The sequence below is a fragment of the Diaphorina citri genome, unplaced genomic scaffold (assembly GCF_000475195.1).
Source record: "Diaphorina citri unplaced genomic scaffold, Diaci psyllid genome assembly version 1.1 scaffold320, whole genome shotgun sequence".
In the NCBI taxonomy this organism is placed as follows: Eukaryota; Metazoa; Arthropoda; class Insecta; order Hemiptera; family Psyllidae; genus Diaphorina; species Diaphorina citri.
This window is the reverse complement of record NW_007377755.1, coordinates 159,793-186,438: the sequence shown is the minus strand read 5'-3', so window position 1 is coordinate 186,438 and position 26,646 is coordinate 159,793. Positions and strand designations below refer to the sequence as shown.

The window sequence follows — 26,646 nt, the reverse complement described above, 5'->3', positions numbered from 1 at the left end:
GAACTTGTAGTTATCAAACTAAAAACATAAACGAAACTCAAATATTAGGCGAGCGAGGAAAAGTTTTCTCTCCAAAGTCCTTCTATGGGGTCAGACAGACAGACACCGAAGCGAATACAATAGCCCGTCCCTATACCTTTTTATTACTACCGTAATAATAAAGGAAGGACGGGCTAAAATCGAGTACCTATATTAATATTATGTTGGGTTATAGGATGAAGGTGGAGGATTACCGCACCCAGTATTAACCTCTATCTCGTGAATAGGACTTGATCATCCCCAGTATCAAAACATAGACACACCACTGAAAACCTTTCCTAAAGACTTCTCTCCTTCCCTCTCCCGTAACGTTTGACTGAATTGATCGAACCAAATCCAATGTACGACTGTGCAGAATACTCCCCTCTCATTCCCACCTATAGGAAGAGGTTCTCTCTCTCTCTCTCTCTCTCTCTTTGTTTCACATTACAGATTTTGCGTTCATACAGGGCTATTCAATGTACCTTCTTACATAATCTCTCTTACTTTCTTTCCATACCTACAGTGTGTCTAGATCAATGTGACAGCAAAAAAATAGGCATTGTTGCCAAACATGTCACATGTGCAATGGTAGAGAATCTTTAAAAGGGGAGAATACGGAGAGAAAGAGAGCGAGAGATTTATATAATCTAGTTTTTTCTCTCCGTTTGAAGCAAGTTCAAAAAAATGACAGATGGGTCTACAACTATTATAAGGTTCATTATGGCTAAGGTTGTTACAGGGTCTTCTAAAGGTTAGCTAGAAAATGATATTTTTACAAGTGAACAAACGAAGTATAACAGAATAAATCTATAAATGAAAATCGGCGGTTTTCTGAGCTCCCATGTTATTTTATTGTTTTTGCTATCTATTTTTCTTGAGTGGACCTTCATCAGATTTATACCTCAGCCAACATTTTTACTAACTGACCATCAGATCTTTAATAAATTCCCTACTGTTCGGGCAAATTCTGAAACAAATCGGAATGAAATTCGAGCCTCAGCCGAAATAGAACGAATGAAAGTTTTATTGCAAATATTATACCCTCCTTTAAAATCATGTTTAGTTTTAGATCTTATCTCTCCTGACTCTAACATAACCCTGTACCCTATTTAGTATGAGGGGAAGATGATTAACAATTTTTTATACATGATTATAATTTTCTGGTCAGAGGGTTTGAAGTTTTTTTATCACATAATAGGCGTATTAAATGGCTTTTAAATCATATATCGCGTTTCCTTTGTATCTTTCTATTTTTTTAGGTCTTTCCAAAGCACTTGACTTGTTATAAATAACATATCATTCGTAAAAAATATGAGTGTTTTTGTTTCTTTTAGTAATAACATGTTCAATTTAGTGAAATTGTAGGAAATTATTGTTTTTTTTTTTTTTTTTCCAGGGAAATTAGGTTAATAGTGCTTTTTCCAAGCCCTTCTGAAGGAATAAAATGACAAGAAAAATCACCGTTACTTTTATTATTATTGTTCTCAGACTAACTAAACTTTGAGAGATTTGAACCTCCGACCTCCGGCGTGTGAACCAAGTCTGACGACAAAGTTACAATTATCTTCTCAGGACGAGTTCTTCATAATCGAAAGCCAAAAGAAACTTGGTTCACAGGTGACGCTAAAACCGGTCTTAAAATAACGACTGAAGTGTTATCTAAAACTTTCTCGCTTTGAGTTTATAAAAATTATGATGGAACAAAAAATATCTCCTAACATGAAAGCGAGAATAAAGACTCTGTACAAACACATTACCCCTACCCCCGGAAGAGCGTTTCGCCGCCAAGTGATACTTTGAAGTATCACCGGGCTGTGAGCTAACATGAATGGGGTGATACTTTAAAGTATCATACCTAAATGTTACATCTATGTTACCTAAAATAACGATAGTAAATTTTAGTGCCACTACTGGAACCCGAATCCCAGTTTACACGGATTACTTTAGAGAACATTTTACCCCTTAGCTACTAGACACTCTTTTCGGTAAAAAAAAAAAAAAAAAAAAAAAAAAAAAAAAAAAAAATACCTTATTTAGAATTACCTCCCAATATTTAATGATTTATTTATTCAATAATTTAGAGTTCTATTAGAACTCTAAATTCTATTTTACAATGTAACTTCAACACCTCTAAATCACTCACTCTTTCAAACGTCTCAAAGTATCAATCTCATTTGAGTCATTTCACCATCTGGTTAGCAATATTAAACTGTAATAACACCACCAATTCAAATCTACACCACAATACCACACATGTCGAGCTGAACACATTACCAACAAAATTACAATAATAAAAAAAAGCCTCTAAATACACATTTTCATATCCAATATCTCACAAGCTAATTGTACATGTCACCGACTATAGTTATTATCCGCGTATAAAAGCTGCACTTGTAAATTGTTAGTTGGATGGGAGAGATTTTTTTGTTGTTCATTATTTTACCGCGGGGGGTTATGTTTGCTTAACAAGGAGGCTTCGGTGGGGTCTATTGTTTTCCTCATGCACAGAAATTATCACCCCCTCTCATTCCTCCCAAGTCGTACCACTAGTTCATTAAAATACAATCACATAATTATGATGTTCTCTTTGTTATAGATCTTGCCGTCATTACGTAACGTTATGAGAGCGTGTGGATTGTGATGCAAGTGCGGTGAAAGTCCAAAGCTGTGAAGGATGGTGGTCTCTGCCTATTGCCTGTTTAGAATCTAGGGACTCCGGGAAGCTGATAATTGAGGAATTGGGGTCATACCTATCTAGGGAAGGTGTAAAGATTCTTTAATAGACGGGAACTTTTCAGGTGGTCCACAATACTACACACATTATTTTATGAATCTATTTTGGTGCATGTATATTTCTTCTATGCTCTGATACTGATATGCAGTTGCTTCTTTGAGTTTGTTATGCTGCACATTTCTGACACAAAATCTTCAGGAAATCTTGTATCAGCAAATCAGCACTACACGATGAGGTTCTGTAAGATCTTGATTTAACCACTTGAAAGATAAAATCGGTAAGTTCGCGAACAATATGTTTTCCGATTGAACCATTCAGTTGTGAACCACTTCAAAGTTGTGTGTGCTTATTGCGTGAAACTGAAATCTCAAAATCAAACGAAAAAAAAAGTGAATAAAAAAGGGTGAAATTGAACTTTTTTTTTCTTCAAGAAAGTTCATCCTCTGATTCAAAATTTTGGGGTGCTGAAGCTCTTCAAAATTTTGATTTGTTTTTGATAAAAAAAACAAGAGATTTTTTTTACATCTCTTAAAAGGCGGTACATAAAAATGAGCTTAGTACAGGCATTTGTATTTTGTTATTTCCTTTTATTTTTTATTTCCTTGTTTTATATTTCCTTGTTTCATTCGGAAAGTTATGATGAGGGAAGTAGGGACTGTTGGGAGCGGAGCGAAAACAGTATTATTTTAACAGGGATTATTTCCCCTTGGGGGAAAAGCCTCATGCCAGAAAACTATAGTTTCTCATCCATAAACTGCCCAGTTGATGAAAAAACAGAGTTTTTCAGCCATGAAGTGCCCAGTTGGTTTCTCATTCCAAGCCAAAAAAGTTCATTTCAATAGGTACATTTGTGACAACATAGGTCAAATGACCCAAGTCGCTATTAGATCTGACATGGACCAAGAATATGTTATATTAGCGGCCATTGAGGTCGACTAGACATGCTGGAGACCTTGAGTTCGATTCCCTGAATGGGAGAGAATGTGAGGTGGGACCAAGGGAGGAAGGGAGAGAGAGAGAAAGAGAGAGGGAGAGAGAGAAATGGAATTATCTTTGAAGACAGGGAGTTCAAAATATAGGTATAGTTCTTTCGACTGTTCACTTCTCAGGACTAACTTTGGAGGGGATGTTCTCATGAAAACTGAGGAATGTAAAGTCGTGGGAGGGACAAAATTGAGTCCTTAAGATCCATAGTCGTTGATTCCTGGGAAAATTCTTACCATGTATCTGTAGTTAGATTATGGAATTCTCTTCATAGGGATATAAGAGACTCACAAAGTCTAGGAGCATTCAAGACCTCCCTGGTGAAATATCTTAAAGATAAAATACCTCATCCTTCATCTTACATCTTTCCAGAGGGCATCCAAATACCTACTGACACGAGTTAGGGATCACCAGTAACGCGATGTAGAGCAGTTCCTACCTTTTTAATAAAATTCGCCTATTAGAACCTGAGTAAAAAAGTTTTTTAATCCATAGGTATATGTTTGTATAGGTACCAATATTTCCTTTCTCTCTAATACGTATTGTGTACAGTCGGCACTGTTTTCAAACATTTTCCCACGCTCTCTCTATCTCTCTCCCACTTTTCCTCTGTTTTCTTTTATTTTTCTATTCGTACTTTCTAACATCAGATATTTTAAACATTTTTAAGTCGCAATTTGTTGCTGTTTTGATATTTTCTTTACCTACTTTTTATGACACAATAAGTTATTATTGCTCTCCCCACCTTTAGTTCTTTATAGTGTTTGGTATAATTCCTTGTTTTATGCTTGATGTGTGTTTATTTTTATATGACATTAATTTTCTAATGCGGAATAGAAATTCAGATGGAACAAATTTCGTGATTAACTGCCGTTTTTCTTTTGATTCTTTTGTTTCAAAATTATGTGCCCTTAGTTTCTTGTTTTTACATACCTATGATGTACATTGTACATTCAAAATACTGAAATACCTAATTAATTGATTTATAGAGTAATAAGTAATAACCCTATTTATCTTATAATCAATTCTTATATTTTATAATACATTTATTTTAAAATACTTTCCATACCTATAGCTACAAGATTCCCAGTGAATTCTAAAAAAATATCTACTATGAAAAGTGAATTCCATGCCAGCTCTAGTCTGAACTTTAGTTTAGGTAAGTGCTAATAGGTATGTAGCATAGATAACCCTACTACATAGGTATGTAGATATATTTATCTTGTGCATTGCTCTGGGAGTCAAAATTTTTTATTCTGTTGAATACCTACTTCCCCTTGTACTATAGTACCAGGGCCGTATCCAGGATTTTGTCGAGGGAGGAGGGGGGCCCCGAGGGTCCCTCTAAATACGGCCCTGTATAGCACTATACTAATACGAAGCAACATTTAATATGACTAAGCAGGTCTCATTCCCATCTAATAAATAAAATTGCCTCGGTGCTGTAGTGGTCAAGATACTCGCCTGGTAATCAGGAGGATGTGGGTACTCTAACAATGTTGGAGATGATGGGGCTGGGGTAAAGAGACTTTGGAGTCCTAGGTATTCGAGTAATAGAAATAAGATGATAATCCTCCACCCTATACATATAGGTGGATGTTCCAAATTTTCGGAGTCTGGCCTACAGTAAAGGAGGAAAATGAAGCCCAAGATAGGTTAATGTCTGTCTTGCAGCATGAAATGGGTGAGCCTCTCTATTTACCTTTATCCCATTATCTTGATAGCTTAATACAACAATTTCTTTCATTTTCAGTTTCACTAGTGCCCATGTACACTAGCATGAAATAGTTCCCGCATCACCATTAAGCGAAGTAGTGGAGGATGTCCAAAATGAAAAACATGTTCAAGAAAGTTCATTTCTGCGAGAAATCCATGCACGAGAAACCAACCCTAGTGAGAGAGACTCAAACATCAAGTCCTTTGAAACCAGACGCGGAGGATGAAATACATTCCCCGCTCAGTGCCAGTGGCGGATGTAACATGATGAACCTGTTCGGAATCAAGAGCTACATTCATCATTTCTATGATAAGAAATCCATAGTGAGTCTGTACTCTGTACCTGTCAGTGCAACTTATTGCAGGATTTGTATCCCGGGGACGGGACGGTGGTTTAGATCTCAGTAATGGCTAAAAAATTAATCTCACTTGTAAGGCAATTTTCTAGGTGGACCATTGCATTAATAGAGATTTAGGATAATGGTTTTATTTTAAAATGAAGTTGAAACAAACCGTTTCCTCTGATTACAGAACAACCGACGCGAGCATACTCACAATATTCTCCTAGAACCCTCAGCAGAGCCTGAGACCTACCTTATAGAACGAGGCAAACGTCGCTATTCCTCCTCTTCTTACTTCCGCACCTTCATAGTCCTGGGTATGATATTCCTATGCATCGGCCTGAGTCTTCTCGTCATAGGACACTTTCACACCTACCGGAACCCTATTGTTGACATCCGGTCTAACATTGAGATCATAGACCGGCGCTCCATAGCGTACAACGCATCTCTAGAGATGTATCGTCTGGTAGGACTTGCTGTGTTCTGTGCTGGCGGTATTGTCATCATGCTAACGCTCCTGGTGGATATTTGCCGAACTGAGATTCGAGAGAGAAAACGCGGCCTCAGTGAAAGAGAACAGGAATTCTATATAGTATGGGAGTGAGAGAGAGAAGGTATATGTTATAGAGAGAAAGAGAGAGAGAATTAGAAATTGAGGGAGAGAATAGGGTGATATTTACGCACATATCTTGTTATTTTGTAATACATATGTATGTATTATATAAAATACATAATATAGACCTATACCTCTGCTGCTGTAGCAAAATAATAAATTTTGCAATTTAATGTTGCTAGATTTTGGTCTAGCGTGCAGCAGCACAGCAGCAGACCTATACCTCTGCATAGTCTGCATCCTCTTATAACTAGGTAATAGGTTCACTTAACTCTCGCATTCCCAAGAGGGGTAAAAAGTAGTTCAGACACCAAATAGGTAATATGAATGTACCTACCTACAACACCAAAATAATCAAATTATAATAGTCCAAACAACGTATACATATAAAAACAAGATCCATTCACTCATTCACATTTCCCATTTCACACACTGATCGCTCTATCTCCAGAACCACAACACCTAGAAAGCTGAAATTTGGTAGGAATATTCCTTTTATGGTCTAGTGTGCAATAAGGAAGGATTTTGCGAAAATCTAAATCGATCCTGAGATATGATCAATTTTCGATCGCTAAAATCACAACCATAAGAAATACACAGAGTGCAGAGACTGCGGGAGAGAAATGTTCCGCTCTCGACCAACATTTTGAGTTTCGTTTATGTTTTTAGTTTGATAACTATGTAGTTGATAGGGAAGGCGCAGCCCGACCGTATTTTTTATTATTTTCTACAACTTCGGCCATGCCTTTTCTACAAGTTTGGCCATGCCTCGGGACGAACTAGCGAGATTCCCGAGCGAAGCGACGGAATTCAGCTAGTACTATATAGAAACCTACCTCGGTGGTGTAGTGGTCAAGGCGCTCGCCTGGTAAACAGGAGGGCATGGGTTCAATCCCAGCCGAGGTATGGAATTTTATCCCTGCACGTACGTCATTACTGGTCTTCGGGATGAGAGACTACGTCACATTTACACTTACAAACGCCAAGTTTTCGTGGATAATAAAGACGCCATCCCTAATTCCATTCAAGTCTATCTCGGTTCTGAACTCAACACAATCTATTTGACCATTCGACTCCCTCCAAAGGGATTTAGGGATTTTAAGGGATAATAATTTTTATTTATCTAATAAAAATACATTAATTATTTAAAGGGTATTTGAATGAAATTTCGAGTGTATGGCCGCCATACACGCCCTACATGGACGCTACGCCACTGCTCAAATGCTATTCTTGTGGTTTAGAAGGTCACTCCATTAAGATCTGCCCAACCAAGGACTTCATCCGCCAACCAGTACAAGACAGAATGTTAAAAAAACATCAAAGATCTCAGCTCTTGCACACCTTCTTCTCAAGTGGTCTCTGATGAGATTGCTGAACAGCCTCATCCATCCACAGCAGACCAGCACAATATATTTGCTCCATCCTTTTTCTCTGAGTTGGGAAAAAAGACCAGCCCACCTGTTCCGAACGTCGTAGAAGATACATTTGTAGAACACAATAAAGGCTGAAGAACTTTCTGAAGATGAGAAAATGGATGACTTCCCTCTGCATGATGGTGATATAGAGCCAAACCCCGAAGATAGAAAGTCCGGGAAAAGATCTCTCTCCCCTCTTAAAGAAGATCGTTCAGAATGCGGAGGAAAAGAAAGTCAAAGTTGAGAGTGAATTCCATGAATCCTTCCTAAACGCTGTTGATGCCGCCCTGGCTAAAGTTAAATTTGCACTATCTAAGGACGATGTTCTGAAACTGTTTATAGAAACAAAGAATGCACGAAACAAAAATAGTATAATCTCGAACCTTGAATAGAACTCAGCGGATCTGAAAATTGTATTGAAAATTATGATGGAACAAAAAATATCTCCTAACATGAAAGCGAGAATAAAGACTCTGTACAAACACATTACCCCTACCCCTGAAAAAGCTCTATTACCTGAAGACCAAGATTCATTCCCTGACAATATGGACGACTCCTCACAAAAGAGAAGACAGTACCTGGGCAGCTACACCAAGTCGTAGGCCACCTTATTTATTTGCCGCAAATGGCCATCGTCTGTCAGATAGTCGGGATGTGTGTGGTGGAAACGTCTCGTCTGTCAGATAGACGGGATGTGTGTGGTGGAAACGTCTTGTCTGTCCGATAGTCGGGATGTGTGTGGTGGAAACGTCTCGTCTGTCCGATAGTCGGGATGTGTGTGGTGGAAACGTCTCGTCTGTCAGATAGTCGGGATGTATGTGGTGGAAACGTCTCGTCTGTCCGATAGTCGGGATGTGTGGTGGAAACGTCTCGTCTGTCCGATAGTCGGGATGTGTGTGGTGGAAACGTTTCGTCTGTCAGATAGTCGGAATGTATATGTGGTGGAAACGTCTCGTCTGTCCGATAGTCGGAAATTGTGTGGTGGAAACGTATCGTGTGTCAGATAGTCGGAATGTATGTGGTGGAAACGTCTCGTCTGTCCGATAGTCGGGATGTGTGTGGTGGAAACGTCTCGTCTGTCCGATAGTCAGGATGTGTGTGGTGGAAACGTCTCGTCTGTCAGATAGTCGGGATGTGTGTGGTGGAAACGTCTCGTCTGTCAGATAGTCGGGATGTGTGTGGTGGAAACGTCTCGTCTGTCCGATAGTCGGAAATTGTGTGGTGGAAACGTCTCGTCTGTCCGATAGTCGGAAATTGTGTGGTGGAAACGTCTCGTCTGTCCGATAGTCGGAAATTATGTGGTGGAAAAAGATTCAGTTTGAGCGTGAGTGTCCGGCATTATAGGTCATGGAGGTTGCTGCCTAACTACATGTATGTCTACGTACCTATGTAGGTTCCTATTTTATGATAAATAATAAATACAAATTATTACGAGTAGGTATGTATCTACATAGCATCCAGCACCATCTACATAGTTGAATTTCCCTACCCTGCCCTGTGTAGGTTCAGAAGTAAGCTAAAGGCATTACGCAGATGTTGTTTTTTACCTAGAGGTTAAACATAGGTATTTTACCTAAATCATTATTGTTATTTTGTTTCGTAAAAAATATGTTTAGTTACCTATGTATAATGATGTTTATTTTTTATCATGGTATGTTGATTAGTTATATTTCACTGAATCTACCTACCTTAATACATTATTACGTAAATAAATAAATACCCACCTAATAAATAATTCTATTTACCTACTTTTACCTATTACTCTATTTACGCTCAACACTGTACTTTTATTTCCAAATCAAATCCATTCACAGTAGGTAAATCACAGCCAGCCTAGTTGACTTGAAAGGTTACACGCCTGATGCCTTGTAAGCGCTAGCCCGAGGTGGATTTTATCCTGAACGGATAATGTTTGTTCTCGGAACGATTGGCTTTCTCCTGTCCTCTCTTCTTTCTCTCTTTGATTTCGGGAAGATAAGAACTTAGCAGTTACAGTTCCTCCTATCAAACCTCTTTTTTTTGGCAATCTCAAGAAAAACCCCCGTGCGCTTCGTGCTTTTTTTCCTCTCCCTTATTTTGTGTTTTTCAAAAGAAATAGTAGGTCGTTTTTTTGTGATTTTTGTACCATTTTGCGAGTTAAGTTCTCCTCTTGAAGAGTATGTAAGTCATACCTGTTGTACTATCTGCTTTACATTGAACTTTTTATTCCATTTGAACAATGCTTTACCTTCCCATTTCGTTCAATTTTACGGTTGCCATGGCAACGCAGTAACAACTGTTCAGTTCTCCCGGCCGCTGCGATCCTCTTCAGTTCCCGAGTCCACTTTTTTCCTGTCAATTATTAATTTCTTCCATCAGTGTTTCTTCCATCTACAAGTATGACGTCTACCTCTACCTCCTATTCTACCATTAATTATCGCAGCTCCACCTTCTACCTCTACTGTGAAAACTGACAATGTGAAGCTACCCAATACTCCGTCCACCAACCTTAGCTCCTCCCAGTCTTCCGAACCCCTGCTATCCAAGAAGTGTGCCATTGTCTTCCCCAATGTTGAGTCTATCCATGTGGACAAGTACTTCGTCGCTATCGGCGAAATAATCGGCTTCAAGAACATAATCTTTGGCGGTAAAAGCGGTCAACGAATGGTGATGCACTTGGTTTCCGAAGATCTTGTAAATAAATAAACCTCTTTTAGAGGGACGAGGACTCTGATTGTTATAGTTTCCCTCTGTAAACAACTCTCAATAAAAATAAAGTAAGTACCTACCTACATATAACGAAAGCTCTACATTTCCTAAAATAGTGCTAAGAGTTCTGTTTTCATTGTAGAGAGAGCAGCACAGGATATGAAAATGCTTGTGCAACGTGAGGTACTTACTAATGAAGATAAGTAACGTCGAGCGTGTTTGTTACTAACTTAACTGGTAACTTTTGGTGATCCTATATAATATCGTCAGAAAATCAGGATGGTGCTGATTTGTCTTCTTTATTCTTAGGTACAGAACCATCCACCATTTATTTGAGAGCTAAAATTCATTTTGTTCCACCCGTTCAAAGTTCTTTCTTGGTAAGTACCTTGTTTTATTTTGTTCAATTCATGTTAATTCCATTTCCCTATACATAAATACCGAAATTCAAAAATAAAGCACCTTTACAAATAAGCGCAACGTGTCCATACTCCATAATGATCGCTACCATGACGTGACGCGTCATTTCTAGAATACAAAACAATACTAATATTATTTCATAGCGACAGAAAGACAAGATCCGACCCCAGCTCCAGAAGAACGTAATATTACAAAGGACAAAAACATATATACCATTATGTATACATATATTATTATCTAGGTATATCATAAACAATATAATAAATTTGTAATAGTCGCGGTGACGTAAAAGTATTTGTAAAGTTTATAGTAAGTACCTACACAGTGGTCACAGTGTGAAGTTGGTTTCAGGAATATCTTTATCATGATTTGTCTCACCTACTTCATGCCATCAATGACCCATTATAATACATTCGTAGGTATACATAGCTGATAGATTCTACCTCAGTAAGTACAATCATGTTTAATAATATTAGACCTAGGTAAGTTCTTGGTTATAATCAGCCTTTAGAATAATTGGGCTGAGAGAGGATTGTCGTGTAGTTTTAAAGGATGAATTTACCTCCCATTATTATTTTAGCAGTGGGCGTTTCCGCAGCAAATTTAGAACAAACATCTCAAAAATACCTTCTTGTAGTAGGTTCTTACCTACTGAAATAGCTGGAATCTCCCAGTGCGCATACGTAACGCTTACGCGGGAAGGGAAATTTCAGTTTTGTAACGTATCAAAAGTTGAGTGCGTAACTTTTTGTGTCTACTTCTTATACAAATTTCAAATGGCCTGAGAGTTAGAAGAGTAGCAGTTTCACTTCTAATAGCCATTGTATGAGCTCAGCTATCTAGAACCACCTAGTGGGATACCTAGACGACACAGGTAAGACGACATTTCAGAAATTTTACACCAAAGAACTTGGTACTTTTTAAGTTTTTAAGTTTTTTTTTTTTTTTTTTTTTTTTTTTTTTGTGGGGTTTTTTTTTTTTATGCTTTTTAAAAGGAAATTTAAATTTTTTTTTTGCATGTGAGCTTTGTTTTAATGCCATTTTAAATGGAAATTCACAAGTTACAAAGTCTACCATCATTATTCTACTCCTGCTGCGATAGAGTCAACATCTATCTTGGGCTGAAGATGATGTCCTGAGTGACATCGAAAGCTCACCAATTTAAAAACTTTTAATCGTAATTGTCTTGATGAAAATATTATATTCTTATTTTTATCTGAATTAATTTTTTACCATCATTATGTTAATGTTCTAATTCGCTTTGTTTGAAAATTGCATGTCGTTTTTTATTTTTATTTTTTTCTTAATACCTACTCGAAACTAACTACCTACCTACTTACATACATATTATATTTTGATAAAGTATAATTGATTTGGCATGATGGGAACTGTTTCGATTCCTCATTTACCTTATCTAATTATGATGAAAATCTAAATTCACGAGTAGGTATCATGTTACATAGTAGGTAACTGGAGACATCATAAATAAAGGATTGAATCTGTCATGTTTTGTATTGAGTCAATTTAAAGAGTGTGTGTGATTGAATGCATTAAGTCCCAGTTTATCACATTACAATATGTCTCTCTCTCTCTCTCTCTCTCTCTCTCTCCCTTCCCCTCCCTCTATCTCTCTTATTATCAGCTCCCATGGCGTAGTGGTAACTGCGTTCGCCTTGCACGCGAAAGACCAGGGTTCGATTCCCGGCGGGGTCAAGGAATTTGTATAATGCAAATGATTGATTCCGTGACAGGCTGTTGCGGGGCCCACTCAGCCTAGTGAGGAAAATGAGTAGCTATGACATATAAATGCGCATAGCTACCGGTGCTAGCATGGTAGGTAAACATTGGATTTTAGGATTATTGAGATATTGGGAAAATCCTACAATGCTGCAGTGAGCACCAAAGTTGTGACAAGCTAGCACCGGTCGCTATGCGCATTTATATGTCATAGCTACTCATTTTCCTCACGAGGCTGAGTGGGCCCCGAAACAGCCAGTCACGGAATCAAAGCATGATATAAATTTCTTGACTCCGCCGGGAATCGAACCCGGGTCTCCCGCGTGCAAGGCGAGCGCAGTGACCACTACGCCATGGGAGCTGACTTTAATTAATAGATTAATACATATTATTTCGAATGTACAACAGAAATTTTCAATCATCCAAATCCTCCTATCTAATAATATCAGCCTCAGTCTTCCTCCATGATAAACTTTTAATACCATAAATGAATGACTCTATAAATTCCACATGATATCCTAATACTATTAATATCATACTGTTATCTAGCAGCTGTTCATATTCATAGTAGGTGCCTAGGTCCTACATACACACGTATCAGTGAAGAATTTCAAATTATGTGTTGAAAGCCATCTAGTTGGTAGATATCTACCTATTCTAATCAAAGGCAATCAATCAATACCTACTTACCTATCTCAAAATTACTGAATAAGATTTTTGCATAACTTAATAGGTACCTATGGAAAAATCCATTTGAATCATGTACGAGTATTAGGAGGCTTTTGTTACACCCTGATGTAAAATCCATTTGAATCATGTACGAGTATTAGGAGGCTTTTGTTACACCCTGAGTAATTTTACTTCCGACTGTCACTACCGACCTTGTAGATGTTTTGTATTCGAAATCATTAATTCTTTTTAATTAATTAATGATTTACCTACCTACCTATACCTACCTTTACTATTATTATTATTATTTTACCTTTATTGAAATTTGAAAGCCTTTTTTTTACCTGTCACAAATCTTCCGTTCTTGTTTAATCGAAAACTTCCTCTCTTCCATCCTCTCCATCAAAGGTTAAAAGTAAAAGTCCATGCTGCTTTTTCTCTACTTATATGTACCTACCTACTTTAATAGTCTCCTATGTACCTACTTATGAATACTTTCATAGTTGGTGTAAAAATAAATCTAATAATGTATTCCGAAAGTGAAAACAACTTCATCTCAAAGGGACACAGTTTGCCTAGCGATGTCCACGGTATAAAAAGAAAAAAAAATCATAGTGGAAAAGGTATTGAGAACTGATGAGTGATGACTGTGATGATGATGAGTGATGACTTGATGAGTATCAGAATTAGATATACCTACATAATCATGTATTGTCCGTCATCCTGATGTAAATTAGAAATCAGTGGGTTAAAAGTTAAAAACTACCTACCTACCTACCTACATGAATACGCGTTGAGCTGACGTTTTTTTTATTCTAGTCTCTCTCTCTCTCTCTCTCTCTCTCTCTCTCTCTCTCTCTCTTCCTTCCCGCCCTCTCTCTCTCTCTCTCTCTCTCTCTCTCTTTCTCTCTCTCTTTCTGTGGTTTTACATTTAAATAATAACTTTTTGTAGGTACCTACCATCTCTTTCTCTCTCATCTTTTGCAATCTACGTGTATGTATATGGCTTCAAGATGAACTTTTTCAAAATTTATCTACATTTTTTCCATTTCAACTTTGTATAAAACAATTAAACTGAAAAAAAAAAAAAAAAATGTTTCATGACTTTACCTTTTTTTTTTCACTTTTTCTTTTTTCTTTAATATCTCGAGAACGGTAAGAGCTCGAGACCTGAAATTTGGTATGTAGATGTCAAATGTGACAAGAGTGCGACACGAAACTTTTGGTTAAGATAAGTGCTGCGGTTGGCGGTATTTTGACCGCTTTTTGGCGGTTTTGGGTGTAATTTAACAATATCTCGGGAACAATAAGATCTAGATACTTGAAATTTGGAATGTAGATGTCAAATGTGACAAGGATGCGACACGAAACTTTTGGTCAATATACGTGCTGCGGTTGGCGGTATTTTGACCGCTTTTTGGCGGGTTTGGGAGTAATTTGACAATATCTCGGAAACGTTATGGGCTAGAGACTTGAAATTTGGAATGTAGATGTCAAATGTGACAAGGATGCGACACGAAACTTTTGGTCAATATACGTGCTGCGGTTGGCGGTATTTTGACCGCTTTTTGGCGGGTTTGGGAGTAATTTGACAATATCTCGGAAACGTTATGGGCTAGAGACTTGAAATTTGGAATGTAGATGTCAAATGTGACAAGGATGCGACACGAAACTTTTGGTCAATATACGTGCTGCGGTTGGCGGTATTTTGACCGCTTTTTGGCGGTTTTGGGTGTAATTTAACAATATCTCGGGAACAATAAGATCTAGATACTTGAAATTTGGAATGTAGATGTCAAATGTGACAAGGATGCGACACGAAACTTTTGGTCAATATACGTGCTGCGGTTGGCGGTATTTTGACCGCTTTTTGGCGGGTTTGGGAGTAATTTGACAATATCTCGGAAACGTTATGGGCTAGAGACTTGAAATTTGGAATGTAGATGTCAAATGTGACAAGGATGCGACACGAAACTTTTGGTCAATATACGTGCTGCGGTTGGCGGTATTTTGACCGCTTTTTGGCGGGTTTGGGAGTAATTTGACAATATCTCGGAAACGTTATGGGCTAGAGACTTGAAATTTGGAATGTAGATGTCAAATGTGACAAGGATGCGACACGAAACTTTTGGTCAATATACGTGCTGCGGTTGGCGGTATTTTGACCGCTTTTTGGCGGTTTTGGGTGTAATTTAACAATATCTCGGGAACAATAAGATCTAGATACTTGAAATTTGGAATGTAGATGTCAAATAAAAAAAATTTTAACATAAAATAAAAAAAAAAAAAAAAAAAAAAAAAAAAAAAAAAAATCAGTAAAACATCAAAACTCTGTTCCGTGTTGATTTATGCCGGGCGTCTCTTCAAACTATTGACGTAGGTTTTTTTTTTTTTAAGAGGTTTGACAGAGGGAACTGTAACTGCTATGGTCTTATCGTCCCGAAATCGAAGAGAGAAGGAAGACAGGATAGGAGAAAGCCAGCCGTTCCGAGAACGAACATTATCCCATCAGGATAAAATCGAACCCGCGGCCTAGCGCTTACAAGGCAGATGCACTACCAACTAAGCTAACTAGGCTGGCAGGACTACTTTTGAAAATGCAGAAAAGAGAGTGAAATACCTGCCTAATAAAAGGTTTTGGAAGAGCTGGCGGCGATAGCACATCTTATACCATCAGGATAAAATCCGCCCCGGGCGGGAATCGAACCCGCGGCCTAGCGCTTACAAGGCAGACGCACTACCAACTTAGCTAAGTAGGCTGGCAAACCCCAGTAATGGTTTTAGTTGGAAAAGGCCCATTTTTAAGGGCCGAATGCACAGTCGTACCTTAATGATTAGGAATTCCTTTTAGTGCTTTCCTAAAATTCATATATGCATAGTGGATCCTAATCCAGGATCCTCCTGGTTACGCAAGCGCAATGTGTATTTCCGACTTTCTTTTACATTTTAATTTCAATACACTGACGTGTAAATTTTTTGCATTCCAGTGTATATTGTATCCATCTAATATATAAAAATGAGTGTGTGTGTGTGTGTGTGTGTGTGTGTGTGTGTGTGTGTGTGTGTGTGTGTGTGTGTGTGTGTGTGTGTGTGTGTGTTTGTTTGTTTGTTCAAACTTAATGCCTGGCCAAACCGCTCATCCGATTGCTAATAAACTTTGTCAACTTATTCCTTGCACTCCCGTGAAGGCTTCCCGGCTATTTTCCGGTTCGTTTTTTTAGTCCGTCCTTCTTTTATTATTACTAATAACTAATAATAAAAGGTATAGTGGACGGACTATTGTATTCGCTTCGGTGTCTGTCTGTCACTCTGTCTGTCTGTCTGTCTGTCCCCATAGAAGGACTTATCCAATCCTGGTCGACCTATATATCAAATTAAAGGTCTTTCTACCAGGAACACGAAAGTGGTGGTGCAAATTTTGTCCAGAGAACCATAAATCCAAAAAACCCAAAAAACTGGTTTTTGGGGGATTTTTTTTTTCACATTTTCTCACACAAATGAGCTCTGATCTCGAAATTTGTCGCGACGATTTATGAACTCAAAGCGAGAAAGTTTTAGATAACACTTCAGTCGTTATTTTAAAACAAGTTGAAACGAAACTTGGTGTTGTTTGAACGCTAATGCCTTGGACACGTGTAAAGTGTCCATAGGTGCTACACTGACCATAGGTGCTACACTCACCCTATACCTTTAAACTCTGTCAACCCTTTGACCATGCTTGCATTACAGACGCAGTGTTCTGGAGCAGCAGAGATCAGATGGTTTGGATCGGTTAGGCTCCATCAAGTTGTCGCTGGCACTATGTGTCATGGCTGTGTTCCTATTGGTATACTTCTCACTCTGGAAAGGAGTGCGCAGTGCTGGCAAGGTAATTTTTCCAGTAAAGATTATGTCCTTTTGTACATAGGTTCATAGTTCCATTTGTATACCTTATCAGAGTCATCAGCTTTTTCCACTAACTGGAGCTTGCAAGTAGTTAGGTACCTACTTACCTACTGAATAAATCAGATAACAGCAAGGGAGGGGACTTAAAGAATTACCTACTTTTTTTAAGGGTGGCCATAGGTGCAACAATGCTATTTTTTTGTATCACCTATGGTCACTTGTATTATCTCAAATTCTACAAGAAATACGTTAAAACTACCACTTTCTACGTACAAAACACATTGTTTTTAGTAGGAAAACACTGTAACGTGATTATTTTTCAATATTAGATATTCAATGCAGCTATGTTCAATTTATTATACTTAAATCTTGGTTCTTATTCGCTGCCCAAGTGCCCACATATAATTATTGCCCATGGGTAGGAGGAGTTGGTACCATAAATGAATGACTCTATAAATTCCACATGATATCCTAATACTATTAATATCATACTGTTATCTAGCAGCTGTTCATATTCATATATTAAACAAATTAGGTAGGTACATAGGTACTAATTTTCTCTAATCACTACGGGCTAAAAAATTCCCGGAGGGACGGACCCTGCTTGTTAAGCTATGCCTTAAGGGTTTACTAGCAGAAATCCGGAGCGAAGCAACGGATTTCGACTAGTAATCTATAAAAAAGAAAGAAAAAAATAATAATAATCCTAGTTACTCTAGTTAGCCTTGTAAAAATGAAAGGATGAGTTACGCTAAATAAAATAAAATATGAAACAGAAGCGGTCACGAGCCGCACTTCATTGTGGTTTTGTTAAAAAAGAGGTTTGAAAGATAAATTTGTCTCCCTGAATAATAACTCCCGTGCCTTTTGTTCTTGCTGACAAAAGCCAAGACAGCCGTCATACTAGAATAAGATTTCAGCAGATTCAACAATTTCCAAACAAAGGACACTTTTTAATGAGTGGACATTTACGTGATATCTACCTCCCTCGCTCTCTCTACATATCTATCTAGCTGGATGGAATACTGTAAGCTCGGTTATGAATTTCATTTGAAGATGTAAAGTGAAGGGTGGGATCTTGGCATATGACATGGACATGGCAAGTTTGAGATAATTTCCACAAGGGTTGAATTCTAAGGACTGAATAACGAAGAAGAAGAAGAAGAAGAAGAAGAAGAAGAAGAAGAAGAAGAAGAAGAAGAAGAAGAAGAAGAAGGGAACTGAATTTTCTTACTTTCTATTATTTTTGGAATGACTAAAGACGAGAAGCTGAAATTTGGGTCAGTGTTTTATCTTTTAAAATGCAACTTTTTGAAGTAGTCGTCAAATTTTGGGCGGTGCCAGGGTCGGCCCCAGGGGGGTCAACTTCAAAATTTTAAATAGGAACCCCCTGATTGTGATATATAAAATTAAATGTCCTAAAAAATTTAGTACTTTGATACAAGTTTGAGCTCGATCCAACAATTAGGGCCGGAGTTATGGCCTATTCAATTTTTAATTTTGCCATGTTCTTCTGCCAATAGGGGAAGCACCCAAAATGGGAAATTCATTTTGATAGGTAAGTGATCTGTGCTTCAAATAGGTCCCACTAATGATTCATCTTGAAATTCAGACACAAAAATTAAATTTAAACTTTCGGCCCTGATGGCGTCCGGGGTGAAAATTGATCAGATGTTTTATTTTTGGGTCTGGATTTCTAAGTGAATCATTAGTGGGACCTATTTGAAGCACAAATCATTCATCAAAATGAATTTCCCATTTTGTGTGCTTCTCCTATTGACGGAAGAACATGAAAATTTTAAAAATTGAATAGGCCATAACTACGGCCCTGGTTGTCGGATCGAGCTCAATTTTGTACCAAAGTACTACATTTTTTAAGGCCTTTAATTTGATGTATCACAAGCAGGGGGTTCCCGTTTAAGATTTTGAAGTTGACCCGCCTGGGGCCGACCCTGGCTCCAGCCAAAATTTGGCGACTACTTCAAAAAGTTGCATTTCAAAAGATAAAAGACTAACCCAAATTTCAGCTTCTCACCTTTAGCCATTCAAAAAATATTCAGGGGTTCCAAAACTTTTCGAACGCTCTGTTTAGCATTACAACAGCCTAAATCAGGGGAAGTAGCCCAATGATTATAGAAAGGTTACAAATAGAGAAGCTAGCAAATCATTTTCTTTCATTTAAAACTCACTTTACTTTTGTTTTTCTTTTAAAAGATACAGAAAGATATTCAAGTAAAATCAGGCTAGGTGTTTTTAACTTTTTATTATTTTGAATAAATTTAGGCGAGAAAAAAAAAATCTCTTTCGTATTATTTAACACTTTAAGGTGTAAAGCACCCCTTTTATCTTGTGCCCTTCCTCTTTTTCTCGGTCTTGATATATTATTTATATTAAACTTTTCGCTCATTCACTTTTATTTTTCTTCCCGAGAACACTTCACTCTTTGATATTAGATGTATAATATAATACTTATTGCTAGCTTGCTACTCATCACCAGACTTCATTTTGTTCAGGGGAACATCATTGAAATGCCTTGTTACCTACCTAGGTACTTGACCACTAAGCCACCGATAACTAGCAATCGATAACTAAACAAACAACTCTTTAATCTCTATCGAATCAAGACAAGACAAAGCCGTGGTAGTGCTTGCGATTTGTATTTATCTCTATACTTCTCTACTCTGTGTAGGTATACTTTAAGTTTGACTTGGGATTTTATTCTTTTATTGACACGCAGAGAAGTTTTATTGAATAAAAGATTTTCTTTGAGAAGGAACACGGCTTTTGTTTTATTCGAGAAGAGCATCTTGACTTTGAGCTGTTCGGTGTTTAGATCACAAGGTTATGGGTTTACACCTAGACGAGTAGATCTATGTACCTAGGTATTTAAAGCTGTAGAATAGAACATAGGTTCTATGTACTTTCACATCTAATTGCATTTTTTTGTGTTTGGGAAATTTGGCATCTCCACTAGAAAATGAAGGCACATTAGTGGATGCACCTACCAGATTATTTTTCAATATTAGATATTCAATGCAGCTATGTTCAATTTATTATACTTAAATCTTGGTTCTTATTCGCTGCCCAAGTGCCCATATAATTATTGCCCATGGGGAGGAGGAGTTGAAAAAAAAAAACGAGTTTATGGTGTTGAGAATAATTCATGTAAGGAAGTTATTGAAGAGGTTTTGTTAACCCCTAGCCATATTCTTTATAATATAGAGCATAGTTTATTTACACATACTATAGATATAGATACTGCTCAGAATGTTTATTTCAACATGAGATGAATGCAACAGAGAGAGGAATGGGCAATGGATTTATTTCAAAGAAAGAACATAAAAGTCAGGATGGATAAAATAATATTGATGATAACCGATCTTGTAATTTTGGTACATCCACTAATTTCAAAGTAGGTACTATTATTCTTTATACTCTTTATAGTAAAGACAGCTTAAAAAGGGGTGTAAAGGTTAGTCCGCCTCCACGTGGTGCACCCTGGGATGACATTTAATATTGATATTAATTAATGTGATAAATTAATGTGACTGTATTCAATTTCAATTATTTATTTATTATCCCCTTCTTTCTTTTTCCATGTTTATTCATTTCTCTCACTCTTTATTTCTGTAATACACTTGTTCTGTAGGGCATTCATAATGTAATTGAATCATAAAGTCGTATTCTACTACATAGATTTCTTGTTCAAAGTTTTACTCGTTCTATACGAGTGTTCCGCACTTGTTGTAAGTATCTTATTTTCTCTCTCTCTCTCTCATCTGGTCCGGAAGATAATGTGATTTGCTTCATTATTAACTTTTGATAAGAAATAAAGGCAAAGTGATAAGGAAACAGAGAGGAAGAGAAATGAATAAATAAAACAGAATAATCTTATAATTGACTTCGCACTGTATTCAACAAGCTGTGAACATAAACTTTTTCCTCTCCTTTCCTTTACTCTCACTTTACCCTTCTTCTCCCTGGCTTTAAAAGTTTCAATTTCAACTGTAAATACTGTAAAAAGCTTTATATTAGGTACCTATGGAAGAGAGAGAATGGATCATGAATATCATGATGAATAAATTGGGAATGCCTTGTAACTTGTAACATACCTATACAGGGGAAATAATTTGTATGAACGCCGTGTATTTTTCATAGTATGCAATGAGCGGAGAAATAATAAAGCAGCCTACAACATACCTACCTAGGAACAAAAAAATTTGTTGGGTGGAAGAGCTCTTTAAAAATTGTGTTAATTAGGTACCTACCTACCTAAGTAAATTATTCTTTCCAATTTTTAATCAAAAGTTTTTTATCGCGGAGAAATAATAAAGCAGCCTACAACATACCTACCTAGGAACAAAAAAATTTGTTGGGTGGAAGAGCTCTTTAAAAATTGTGTTAAGTAGGTACCTACCTACCTAAGTAAATTATTCTTTCCAATTTTTAATCAAAAGTTTTTTATTAACTTTCCCTAGGGCAAAAGAAGAAAATAAATAAAATATGTGAATAAATTACTACCTACCCTCACCAGATAAAGAAACCAACAGAACAATGAAAAGATTTTATTTATGGAAATTAGGCAAAGAAGTACCTACCTACAGTAAATTCTACTAGTACCTAGGTATAAAAAATAAAATAATCATTGTAAACTACAAAGAAATAAAAAGACAGCTTTAATAAAACATTTTGAATTACCTGGAGAAATTAAAAATATTGCCAATAAAATCGAGAAACCCAGTCAACTTTTCATCCTTGATGTTTCTCCTTGTAATGTTGAACATTGCATTCTTTCTTTTTTACATTTCTCAGATGTTTACTTATGTAAATGCTTCTCATCTCTATAGAGACTTACGTGGACAACAGGTGACGTCGCGCGACATTGTCGCGCGATTTTGTCGCACGACAGAGGTCGCGTTGGTGGAAATCCACCTTTACGTGGACAAGTACCTTTCTATTAACGTATTGACAATTTATTACTTTCTATTACTACAGTATAGCGAGCTATACTAGTAATGAAAGTATTGCAATCGGTCCAAATTTTCAAAATCGGGAAATGGTTGGAAATATCCGTTATGGGATCCTCTGATGTCAAAAAAGTGATTTTTAGCTCATGGTCTGTACGTAACGTACGTTACGATGAGTATTCTGCAAATGTAATAGAAAGTCGTGTGATGTTCACACCAATTTTTTTTTTTCTATTGTATTTAGGTTGACGATGATTTTGATGCTTTTACCTCTAATTATTACAGTTAGGAATTCCAGTAGGTACATTTGATACAACATAATAAATAATAATAAGATAGATAGTGCACCTAGTTAGGTACCGGAGTAGTCTATGGAGATAAAAGACGATTTTCTTTTTAACAAAGCTCTGTATTCATTGCATCTGATTTGGTATTATTCTTGGATTTTTTTCTTGCACCTGGTGTTGATGAGGACCACTTGAAAATAATAAAATGTAGATAAGTAGGTACTTAGGTACCTACAATACATTAGTTTTTTACTTTCCTTATCCTATAGGAAGGAAAGTAATGTAATCGGGTCAAATTTTCGATGGTCAGATTTTAGTGCCAAAACACGTTTTAAGGTCCCTAGAGCCTAAATCCAAAGTTTCAGCCATTGGTCCGTGTGTGTGTCTGTCTGTCTGTGTGTCTGTCTGTCTGTCTGTCTGTAAACAAAATATCTCGAGAACGGTAAGAGCTAGAGACTTGAAATTTGGTATATGTATCTTTCAAATGTGACAAGGATGCGACACGAAACTTTTGGTTAAGACCGGTGCAACGCTTGGCGGCATTTTACCGCTTTATGGCGGTTTTCGGAGTAATTTAACAATATCTCGGGAACGGTATAAGCTAAAGACTTGAAATTTGGTATGTAGTTCACAAATGTGACAAGGATGCAACACGTTTGGTTAAAATAGGTGCTGCGGTTGGCGGTGTTTTGACCGCTTTTTGGCGGTTTTCAGCTACATCGAGTAAACGGTTATTAGAGATATTGTAAATGTTACAACAGAACACCCAAATAACCACCACTCAATACGATAAGGAAAGTCGTGTGATGTTCACACCAGATTTTTATTCTCGCTTACTTGAGAAATTACTTACTTTCCGAGTCTGGAACCACCTCAGATATGTACGATACCAGAATGTTGATGTCTGAGAAATTTACCATATCATAATAGAGGTCTAAAGGTTAGGTGGTAGAGAACTAAAAACTCGAATCTCCTATGATAAAGCTACACATAGTGGACGCCATCGATCAATGTCAACTGAAACCGTACACTACCTCGACAACATGGACAACCTCTTCGATCGACGGCGTCGAATATATGCGTACACAGCTTAAGGGACAAGGTAAGAAAAATGTTGAAAAACAGAAAATCCTTCACAACTCCGCCCCTGTTGAAAATCGGATCTGTCCAGATAGCTTTTTCTGCTAGCCCTTTAGATCCTGCATCAACCCTCAAGCGTTGTACATTCGTTCGCGGGACACCCTGTATATACATATATTTAATAACTACCTAGCAAGTATTAGCCTGAATTCAGAACTGTTTAATTTTGTTGAAAAAAAGACCTTCCGAAAGCTTTTTTTTATGTGTAGAACTAAAAAAAAAAAAAAAATCAGACTAATCGTTTGAGATTTACCGCGTAAACTAATAAAATAAAAAGAAAATTAACATGGAACTCCCTTCGTGGGTTCAATTCAATAGTTATAGGTAGGTACTTATTAATTTATATAATGTCTGGTGGGAAATATCACAAGCCACCTTGTAAGCTTCTAGTGTGTTATCTTTCCTTATGATTTCCTCTCTCGCTATACCTACTCCCTACTCGTATTATTTCTATTCTATGAAAATATGTTATTCCAGAATTTGGTTTTAAAAGAGAGATAAATAATTAGAATAAAATTACTTTAGAGTCTGAATACAAAAGATATGCAACAATACATAATATAACGTACAAGTATAACAATGGGTCTTTTTGCAGCTTAAACGATAACGGCAAACTCAGTCAGGCTTGTTCCACTATTTTGAAATCTTGTAGGTAGGTACGACTATTTTTTATTTAATTTGATGTTTTGCAATAGTAACTTAAGACTAGAAGCTATAAACTAAAGGATAATAATGATGTACGTATGCGACTCTTGGAAGTTTCTTTTTAAACATGTTTTACGCTTTAAATTGGGAAAGATCTCTCTTCCCCTCTTCCTATTTCTCAGTTTTTGAATTACTGAGGCAATGTTTACAAATGCTTTTCTTTTCTGTCGCTCGGTGTAGTGTTTTGTGTTAACACAATGTTTGTCTTGTCCTCTAGCCTTCTCTTCTGCTATGCAACTCCCTATGGTGGCTCATATATGCTCCTCCATCACTCAAACCGTTCAGGGCTTTAGAAGGGACACATTTGAAAAAGAAATTTTCACTGCAAGGGTGACCTAATCAGGATGAATCACCTAAATAGGAAATCACGGACCGTTTCAATGTTTTCAATAAAATAATTAATCATGCAAAATAATTAATTTTGAAGATAACATGATGTCCCGAGTCGGCAAATTTATTTCTTTTTAAAGTGTTTCTCAGTGAACAAGTATGCTTCGTAAAAAAACTCAATTTATTTTATCATAGGTACCTACTTGTATTTTTTTAATACTGCTTTTCTCTCGACCATGTTTTCCCAAGTAAACTTTGCTGCTGTTTGTCTGTTCAGTGTTATGTACTGTTGAACTCATTTAATAGATTTATTTTGTCCCCCTTCAATGCTTTCATTATTTCTTGCCAAGATTTTATCACAGACAACGTATGAAGAGGCACATGTTAAACTATTCTAGCTAGCACCTTATTATTTATGGTAATAAGCTACGATACCTAACCTAGATAACATAAGTAGGTAGTAAACAAATCAATCAATGACCAGGAGCTTTGCTTGCTTCATTCATCAAAGGGGAGCATAATGGCTAGGACCCATACTTATAGTAATGGTACCTACTCGTATAGTGTACAAATTGTACTATAACAATACTTAAAGTAGGAGGAAAAAGAAGGAGAAAATAAATATAATGATGAGAAAAGGAATACGGTACAAACATACCTACCTACATTTCAAATACAAAAAAAGCAAAAGTTGTGATTTCTCATTTTACAAAACTTGTCGTATTTTTCTCTCGTCTTGTGTAAACTGAATTCCTCTCTCTCCTTGTCTATTTGTTCATTTCCTTCCCATCTCCCTCTCTCTCCATCCATAGCCATCTTCACGAGTTGTATTTTGTATCTTGAAGAAAAAGAGAAAATTAACCAAATCATGTAAAAATCACATTCTATCACATTCTTTTCAAAACGACGACGATGGATATTAAGATAGATAGATATAAGCAACTTGGAAGAAATATAGATAGGGAAACATGAAAGTAGAAGAGCGTAGGTAGGTAGATAGATACCTAAAATTAGTTATGTTACAGTTTTATTGGAATCCTTGTACTTGAGTATAATGTTGAAAATGTAAGTTATCTGCAGAATAATGTTGCCACCTTTTCTTCTTCAATTAGATATTGTTGCTACAGATCTTTTCTACTTTTTTTTAAAGTTGGAGCTTAAATTTTTTTTTATTATTTTACACCGTGAAAAATAATGGTAAATGAAATAAGGACCAACACTGGGCTGCGATTCTTATTTAGATTCGAAAAATTGATGAAAATGACAAATAACCTTCTCCGTACTCCTGAAATTGCCCAATCTTCTTCAAAATAATAATAATAATAATTAAAATTTGAACGTTTCTCTACTACAAATGTGAAGGTAGCGTTTAGGTTCCTATAATATCTACTCTACCTAAAGAAGAAGATGGCTATGTTTTCCCTACTCAAATAAATAAATAATTAAACTTGAAATCCGAAGAGAAAACATAGCCATACCCTACGTGAAGTGACGCGTGTTTTTCAGTCCACCTCCCCTCCTTAAGTATCGACGCTACGTCTTAAATCTCTGATGCGACTCTCGAGTAGCTTCAGTTCCGCCATTTTGTAATTGTATTGAGGGAAGTTTCCATCTTTCATTGTTTCATGTTTCGTAATTTCTTCGCTAGATGTCATGTTTGTGGGTTTTCACAATTTTACCCTTCACTCCTGACGCAGAGTTAACGTTAACGTCGAGTGACGCCGCGTCGATGCGGCGTAGGAATGAAAAACAGGCCTTATAGGGACGAAAACGAATAAAAGTACAATATGTTGCCAAAATAGTATAATCAGGTAAAACGGTACGGTACGCTACGTTACGGTCAGGTAAGGTATGGTACGATACGGCACGGTACGGTTAGGGTCAGTCAAGTACGATCAGGTACAGTTAGGTAGTTAGGTACGGTACGATATGGTACGGTCAGGTACAGTCAAGTACGGTCAGATAGGTACCTACGTTACGGTCAGGTCCTGTAC

The 26,646-nt window shown here is 36.9% G+C and overlaps 3 protein-coding genes across 6 annotated transcripts in view; 2 read left to right on the top strand and 1 right to left on the bottom strand.

Annotated features, from left to right (window-relative positions):
* The first annotated feature begins 4,364 nt into the window (after positions 1-4,364).
* On the top strand, positions 4,365-6,760 carry LOC103507534 (neurensin-1-like). Of its 3 annotated transcripts, none has more exons than XM_026822366.1 (4): positions 4,365-4,506; positions 4,815-4,898; positions 5,493-5,779; positions 5,987-6,760. In XM_026822366.1, exons 3-4 carry the CDS (start codon positions 5,561-5,563, stop codon positions 6,398-6,400), a joined length of 633 nt encoding a protein of 210 aa, XP_026678167.1. In that variant the 5' UTR covers positions 4,365-4,506; positions 4,815-4,898; positions 5,493-5,560; the 3' UTR covers positions 6,401-6,760. The 3 variants fall into 3 exon arrangements, with proteins under 3 accessions (XP_026678167.1, XP_017298850.1, XP_008470238.1); XM_017443361.2 differs by having other exon boundaries at positions 4,815-4,912; XM_008472016.3 differs by having other exon boundaries at positions 4,374-4,898.
* A 1,876-nt stretch (positions 6,761-8,636) lies between these two features.
* Positions 8,637-26,646, top strand: part of LOC103507540 (sodium-dependent serotonin transporter-like) — a 43,517-nt gene continuing 25,507 nt past the window's right edge. Inside the window, exons 1-3 of the mRNA XM_026822357.1 lie at positions 8,637-8,805; positions 10,247-10,475; positions 17,068-17,206. Of these exons, the coding sequence (XP_026678158.1) occupies positions 8,637-8,805; positions 10,247-10,475; positions 17,068-17,206 (537 nt within the window). The remainder of the gene's footprint in view (positions 8,806-10,246; positions 10,476-17,067; positions 17,207-26,646) is intronic.
* The window catches only part of LOC103507532 (trafficking protein particle complex subunit 2-like protein), a 41,163-nt gene continuing 38,415 nt past the window's right edge, over positions 23,899-26,646 (bottom strand). The window contains exon 4 of one of the 2 annotated variants that reach the window (XR_003391037.1): positions 23,899-25,490. The gene's annotated coding sequence lies outside the window, so the exon portion shown is untranslated. The remainder of the gene's footprint in view (positions 25,491-26,646) is intronic. The other variant, XR_541264.3, reaches the window with a different exon arrangement.